Raw genomic sequence first — 8025 nt, forward strand, 5'->3', positions numbered from 1 at the left:
CACTCTTCGATCCAGAAGCCTGATTGGTCCTGAGGTCTTCTCCAAAATTTGAATCTCCTCCAGGGTGAAATTAGGTCTGATCTACTTCTAGCACTTGCAGGGCTCCGAGCACTTCCCCAGTATCCTCTTGGTTTCCAGAGCTGTTACTCTTCTGCAGGAAGTGAGGCAGGGATCACCATACCCAGCCAGTGGCTGTTCACCCTCCCATATTTGACCGTTTGTTGGGATGGTATTTGTTGACCACCTATGGAAACTGATCAGGAAATGGAGTGTATTAAACCACTAATATTGATGTGAAAACAAAACAAAAGCCTAAGGTAAAATTATGTCACTGCTCTCTGCAGGCCAGAACCCAGAACAGAGAAGAGTCCTTTGACTACTCCAGATCCTATGAATACAAGTCAAACTCTCCCTCAACTGTTGCTGGTAACGAAATTCCCGGGGCATCTGCCAAGAATCATCCTCCTCCTGTTGCAGCAAAACCTTCTTTTTGCAAGCCTATACTGAAGCCCTCCACTCCTGTCCCTCCCCCAGAAAATGAGGAGGCAGGAGAGGACAGTGTGGAGCAAGATAGCACACCCAAGTCTGTCCTGGGTAAGGTAAAAATATTTGAGAAGATGGATCACAAGGCAAGACTGCAGAGAATGCAAGAGCTCCAAGAAGCACAGAATGCAAGGGTAATTGTTTTTAAACTGCTGGATTATTTTTGCATGTCAACAACAAGAATTTTAAATGTTTTCATTTAATGAAAATGATTCGCAGCCCTTTTCCCACGGCACAAACACGAAAGGGATGTTCACATGCATGATACCAAAGGCTCGCCCTCTGTGTGTCATTTCCAGACTGTCGGCCATTCATGTGTCCTCTTTTCTTCCAGTCAGGAAGCCTAACAATAAGATTCTGCTTTTTGTAAATCAGAACTTCATGCTGGGTTCCGAAGTGTGGAAGTGTGACAGGAGAGTCAGTGCCTCTCAGAAGTTGTTTTTCATTACAGCATTCATGTTGTTTGGTAACTGAGTTTTAATTTGCTCCCAGATTTGCCATAGAAACCTACCAAACCTTGGGTTCTGAAATTGGGAGGCCCATAGATTGTACTTTGTTAAAAAAAAAAAACAACTCACCTGAGGACATGCCTCCTTGATGTTAGAGAGAGGAGAGGGGTGGGGGAGAGGGAGAGAAGGAAATAACTGTCGATGTGAAAGAGAAACATTGATCAGTCGCCTCTTACACGGTCCCTGACTGGGGACCAAACCCACAGCCTAGGCATGTGCCCTGACTGGGAATCAAATCTGCGACCTTTCGCTTTACAGATGCCACTCAGTTTTGTACCATGTGCAAACAACCTTTCCAAAGTCAAAAAAGAATTTAGGTACAAGTCTGTGGAGCATATTCTGCCCAGTGGATGTGGGATTTTTCTCATTTCAGTCTCCCACAACAGCAGTGCTTCTTGGCATTCCTCTTTTTTTTTATTGTGATAAAATGTACATAACATAAAATTTACCATTTTAACCATTTTTAAGTGTTCATGGACATTGAATACATTCACATTTTTGTGCAACAGTCTCCACCGTCCATCTCTAGAATTTTTCGTCCTTCCCAACTGAAACTGTACTTACTAAACTATTAAACAATTATTCCCTATTTCACACACACCTCCATCACCCCCTTGGTAACCATGTGATTTTTTTCCTCTGGGATTTTTACTATACTAGTGACCTTATAAAAGTGGAATTATGTAATTGACCTTCTGTGACTGGCTTATTTCATTTAGTATAAGGTCGCCCAGGTTCCTCCCTGTGGCAGCATGTGTCAGAATCTCATTGCCTGAAATGTTTTTCCTTTTTGGCATGTGCCACTCAGACATCACACAAAAGCATGAAAACTACAGAGTCACTTCTGTTTTTCTTCTCCTTCAAATGGAACTGGAAACGGGACCAGCAGGAAGCCAGCAAGCAGACTGCCCAGTGGTTCATTCTTTCCTTCTTACTCTGTTTTTTCCTTCATCACCACAGATTGAAATTGCTCAGAAGCACCCCGATATCTATGCAGTTCCAATCAAAACCCACAGGCCAGACCCTGGCTTGCCCCAGTACACAAGGTAAGGGCTGCTTGGGAGGTACAGGTCTACCTAGGGGCTTACCTAGAACTTAGATTCCCAGGAAAGAATTTTCTTCATTTACATTTCAGCATAATAAAACTTTTTTCCCCTCCCTGGTCAGTGGTTTACCTTACTTATTTGGACAAATTTTATTACAAAGACAAAAGAGTCAAAATTTCATGGTAATTTTGCCTGTGTGCTAAAACTCTCTGACAATGTAATCATTGGCATTTCAACTCAATTTCCCTCCACACACTGGAGCACAGGTACATTAAATTGTGTTAGGACAGAGCATGAGCAAAATTTCTGGGGCCTAGACCTACTTCGTCGCTATTTTCTGGCTTTTAGCCAAGCTCCTAAACTCCTTTGCATCATCTAGCAAAGTCAGGCTGCTTGTGCAAAGGTGACAGTCAATTGGCTGATGTCGGTAAGATTCTGCATTTTAAAGATGCTACATAAGCACTAGGAATTACCACAGTGTCTTCCTGTGGAGGTTTTAACACTCAATCATTTCCTGCTTCCGAGAATAGGAAAAAAATAAATCACACTTCTTGTGGCTATTCTGACTGGAAGCTAGAGTCTAGTTTTACAGCAATAGAAAACTAGGGGCAAATTGCTTTACCGATCGAACAGTGGCACTTACAGCCAATGAACTTAGGGATGGGGAGGGCAACCCCTTGCCCAGCTGGGGAGTCTGTAGGTCAGGGAGCACTTGGATGGCCTCCTCCCTTGCTACCCAAGCGGGCATCAGCATTGGCCTATTGCTTCCATCCCCAGCCCCTTCGCTCTGTGAACCTACAGGGGGACCAGGAGTGTCCCAGGTTTGTTAGCCCAGAAGTAAGCAATCTATCTTGGGTGATTGCCTGCTGTGCCTTTAACCTTCTTACTCTTCAAGTTTCAGACCCCCCGAACCACAGAAAGGTCCTCCCAGACTTTATCAAGATGCCAGAGGAAGTTACGGCAGTGACGTGGAGGAGGAAGAATACCGCCAGCAGCTGTCGGAACACTCAAAGCGCGGTTATTACAGCCAGCCCTCCCAGTACCGAGACACGGAACTATAGGTGTCTTGAGAATGGACTCTTCTGTACCCTGCTGTCGCCACCTCAGAGCAACACTCCTGCGGAGCTGTGGGTTGGTTCTTTCCAGTTAAAATTCACTGTGGAGATGTGGTGGGACCTGAGCTCCCATTCCCTCATAGCAAGCACAGGGCACAACCAACGCAGATTTGGGACTGAAGGTTCTATTTGTGTGACTGGGTCTGGGGAGTTGGTGGCTTTTTGCTCAGAATTAAGAGAAACACTACAGTCTGATAATGTTGCCTGCTTCAGTGGACCAAAATCTGTATTAATTCTGCATATTTTTAACATGTATATTAAGAAGTGATAACTATTTTTCATTAATAGCTGCATTTAAGGACTGTTTCACCATGAGACAGAATGTGAAAAAAGGAATAAAAATAACTGTCCGACTCCAACTAAATTCAAAGAAGTATTTTATTACAACTCTTAAGTGCCTTTGATGAAAAGTGGCTTAAATTTTCTTCCTTTGAAGCTTTATGCAAAGCCATAATGGACTAAAACATTTTGACTAAATTTTATACCAGTTTAATAGCTATGGTTTTCTCTGCACTGTCATCTTTTTGAAGCATTTGTCTTTGTAATATTTTCCATAAATTCTGACTATATAGTAGCTATTCTTGGTAGTTTGGCTACCAGTGCTAAATAGCTTCAAGACCAAGAAATTGACATAGAAATGTTTTGTTTATGCTCCACAAAAGCAGACACTCAGAAAAAAAATTATTTCCAAAAGTATGTGTACTGACAACAGTTTTATAATTTAATAAAAAGGAGGACATGGCAATCAATAATTTGCTTCATGGTGGATTTCTGCACTAATTCCTATTTTTTTTAAACCATTATTTATTTTAAACTATTTTTTTAAGTTTTTATTTATTTATTTTTAGAGAGAGAAGGGGGGGGGAGAGAGAGAGAGAGAGAGGGAGGGAGGGAGGGAGGGAGGGAGAGAGAGAGAGAGAAACATCAATGTGTGGTTGCTGGGGGTTATGGCCTGCAACCCAGGAATGTACCCTGGCTGGGAATCGAACATGCGACACTTTGGTTCGCAGCCCACGCTCAATCCACTGAGCTACGTCAGCCAGGGCACTAATTCCTATTTTTAAGTGCAACTTTTATTCCCAGTACTGATCACAAAAGTAAGGACATGCTCATGCCCATTGCTGAACATTGGAGGATGGAGATACATTAAAAAATGAAAATTACTCTTAACCCCATCTCTCAGATTTCCTCCAGTTACATATTTTCTGGATGTCTGTGTGTGTTGTGTTTGGAGGTAAATCGTATTTGCAGTTCCGTTTCTTACCTTTTTTATTTAACATTCTGTCATGTACATTTCTCTCAGGTAGTTAAAACTGATGCAAACATCATTGCTAATAGCTGTAAACTAATACATTGTGTGACTGCTTCATAAGTAGGCAGTTCTGCTATGTTGGCTATTTGGGTTGTTTCTAGGTTTTTGCCTCTTTTACATGAAATATGCCACTTTGTATATAATCTGTTTATGGGTATCAGTGGTCACCATTCAGTTCTTTTCTGCAGGTAGGTTCTCAGAAGTGGAATTGTTGAGCAAAAGCATAGGAACATTTTTAAGTTTCATGTGTATAAAACTTCCTAGAAAAGTTACATCAGTTTATACTTCTACGTTCACTCTTCAAAGGTTAAAATATGTTTACAATTTAAGCAAGACAGCCTAGGAATTTAGGTTTGTGTGAATCAAAAGTACACTGAATTTAGGAAAAGAGTCTTGGTTCCACTCAGGGTCATTTATAACATAAGTTAACACAAAGGTGTTAAGCTTTTTTAGTTGCATTAGAAATTCAGTTTACTCATAACTGAGTTTTACTACAGATATATCCTTGGTTATGCCTCAGATATATGGGTGCTGTAATTCATAAACCACTTCGTGCAGTACCTTAAATTTCTGAGCAGTCCTCAAGGCACTGACTCAAATCTGCATATTTCATAAGTAAAAGCGACCTCTTGTGGATAGAAAAAAATACAGTAAATACACAATGATTCAGTTTGCTTATGTCCTTTAAATTCAGCAATGAGCCCTTTTGCAAACCCAGGGCCTGGACGAGAGGAGGTTTTTCGGCAGAAGATACGCTGTCACGTGGCTCCAGCACTTTTTTTGTGATACCTTAAGTGGTGCGGACAGGCAGGACCTCTGCTTCCCAGAATGTGCCATAGTGTGCCCAGTGGACAACCAGTGCCTCCTCCATCCCTTTTAATTCATATCCTGCTTTGTTCTGGGAAGGATTTAAGGCTGCCTACAATATATGTGGAGTGTAATTAAGAAAAACTAGCTCTGGCTTGTGTGGTTCTGTGGATTGAACACTGGCCCGTGAATTGAAAGGTCACTGGATTCCAGTCAGGGCACATGCCTGGATTTCCAGCCAGGTCCCCCTCAGTTGGGGCCGTGCAACAGGCAACCAATCTATGTATCTCCCGTACGTTGAGGTTTCTCTCCTCTCTTCCTCCTTCCCTTCCCCTATCTCTAAAATTAAATAAATAAAATTTGGGGGGAAAAGTGGGCACTAGGCAAATGCACAGAGGGAAATACCGAAATAGGAAAGACAAAGCCACGAGTGTGGGCAATGTTCACCACACACTATCAGAGGGCCTCTGCTTTCCAGAGGCCACTGTGGGGCACAAGTGGTGACTGGTATGCAATTTGATTCAGAATGTCCCTAAGCAGGAAAGTTGTTCCAGAATTTTCTACCACCCTCGTTATTTTTATTCCGTGGGGGTCTTAGGTTGCATCGTGCAATAACTGCCAGTTACTTGCCAGGATGATTCTGGACATGCATGTCTTACTGTAATCTTCCACATGGGGCAATTCCAAGGCCACTCAATAAAAGTTCTGGACAAAGCACCCAAAGCTGCAAGTGTAGAAATACCAGTCTTCAGTCTCACCTAATCTGGAGATCCATGCTGGAGTATCCAGGGCCAATGCCTCCCAAATAGCAATATCAATATGCATGAAACCCCCAGATAAACGTGTATCCATCATCCTGGAAAATCAAAGACTGCCTGTGGAAAGGGGAATGAATGGTAAAACAGGGTAGGCCATACAACAGAGTGCAAACCTCTCACAAATTTGTAGGATAAAACATCGGACATGGGAAGTTACACACTTTCAGCAGGTCTCTTTGGGCCACATCCCCCACACCACATGCTCAGCTTCTGCCCATTAGAGAAGTGATGCCTATCTTGCCGTCCATCCCTCAGTTTATTGTTTCTGCCAACCCCTATTTTGTTCGTTGGGTGAACAGCAGTAATTTGGGAGCTGCGGAAGGTCTTAATTTGGGTAGCAGACCCCAAGGCCAGGCTTTGGGTGTAAGTCGTTTGGAAAGTACAAGTAAATTCCTCAATGCGAAACCCACACCTGACTCCATCCAGAAACGCAGGTGAATGGGATAAAACAGGTGCGTCGGTTTTCCCACCCAGGTGGTGGGGAGCTTTCACAGATTGGCGCCAGGACTTGAGGGCAGCTCTGTGCGTGCAGTGCGTGCCTGCGTTGGTGGGGAGAGGGTGTCCTCACCTGGCCCCTTCAAGCAAAGAAATGTAGAGCCGGGCAGTCGGAAAGCTGGAGACCCCAGCGGCGCGAGGCCCTAGGGCCAGGGCAGAGGAGCCTGGCCCTGGATCAGGACGGTGACTGGGCTGTGCATCTACGAGTCCTCCACGGTGAGAGGTTTTTCTGAATAGGGTTTTAGGATAGGCTGGAGAGACGAGGGAGGAACTGGAGGATTATCCCTAGGGAGAAGGGGAGCGGGGTGCCGGGAAGCCTCCATACCTGTACTGGTTGGGATTTCCCAGAAAAACAGAGCCAACAGTACGGGGGTGGGGGGAAGGGAGGGGGAGAGCGCGCGCGCGTGCGAGAGAGAAGAGAATGAGTCTGAGAGATTTAATTTAAAGAGTTGGCTCACTTGATCTTGGAGCTTGGTAAACTCAAAATCGGCAAGGGAGGCCTGCAGGCTCGAGACCCAGGGAAGACTCGCAGTGAGCGCAAGGGCTGCGTGCGGGCGGGGTTCCTTCCTGCCCTGCTCCGGGAGCGTTCGGCATTCGGGCCTTTGGGTAAGGCCCCCCTGGGGACCGTTATGGAGGACAACCTGCTTCACTCAAAAACCACTGCTTTAAATGTTACTGTCATCCCCTGAACACCCTTATAGCAACATACAGAATAACATTTGACCAAATTATGTGTTCCCCAAGACTTCCTCCAGCCCAGTGGAGAATAAAATTAACCATCACAATGCCCCATCCCCTTTACCTCATAGGCCACTGCTGCAGCGGTACTTCCTGTCCGGTGTTGAAGGGTGAATGAACGGGTGAATGAATGAACCAGAAGGGAGAATTACGTATATTTACACGCAGGTATAGATTTATATGATACACTTATATACTTTACCTGTTTATATATTTATATTTTATTTAAATAGTAAACTTTAATGAGTAGAAAAGTCTTAAAAATTAAGAGAAAACAAAAATAAGAGATTCAAGTAATATAGTCGAGAAACCCTAAGAAAAATAAACTATTTGACATTTAAAAATAATATTCAGTGAAATACATGAGATTAAAATAAAAGGCTGTGGCTCTGGCTGGGTAGCTCAGCTGGTTAGAACATTGTCCTGATAGGCCAAGGTTGTGGGTTCAACCTGTGGTCAGGGCACATACAAGAAGCAACCAGTGAACACATAAATAGGTGGAATAGCCCTGGCCAGTATGGCTTGGTTAGAGCGTCATCGTGTGTACCGAAAGGTTGGGGTTGGATTCCCCATCAGGCATGTACAAGGGCTGTGGGTTCAGTACTTGGTGGCAGTGCATGCGGAAGGCGACTGACTGATGTG

At 44.0% G+C, this 8025-nt stretch overlaps 1 protein-coding gene across 9 annotated transcripts in view; it reads left to right on the forward strand.

Moving 5' to 3' along the window:
* TJP2 (tight junction protein 2) overlaps window positions 1–3881 on the forward strand; it is a 119720-nt gene extending 115839 nt beyond the window's left edge. For all 9 annotated transcript variants that reach the window (XM_028509476.2, XM_028509457.2, XM_036021733.1 and 6 more), the window contains 3 exons: window positions 345–677; window positions 2013–2098; window positions 2994–3881. In XM_028509476.2, the coding sequence (XP_028365277.1) occupies window positions 345–677; window positions 2013–2098; window positions 2994–3159 (585 nt within the window). In that variant the 3' untranslated portion in view covers window positions 3160–3881. The remainder of the gene's footprint in view (window positions 1–344; window positions 678–2012; window positions 2099–2993) is intronic.
* The last annotated feature ends 4144 nt before the right edge of the window (window positions 3882–8025 follow it).

Source organism: Phyllostomus discolor, chromosome 3, assembly GCF_004126475.2.
Source record: "Phyllostomus discolor isolate MPI-MPIP mPhyDis1 chromosome 3, mPhyDis1.pri.v3, whole genome shotgun sequence".
Classification (NCBI taxonomy): Eukaryota; Metazoa; Chordata; class Mammalia; order Chiroptera; family Phyllostomidae; genus Phyllostomus; species Phyllostomus discolor.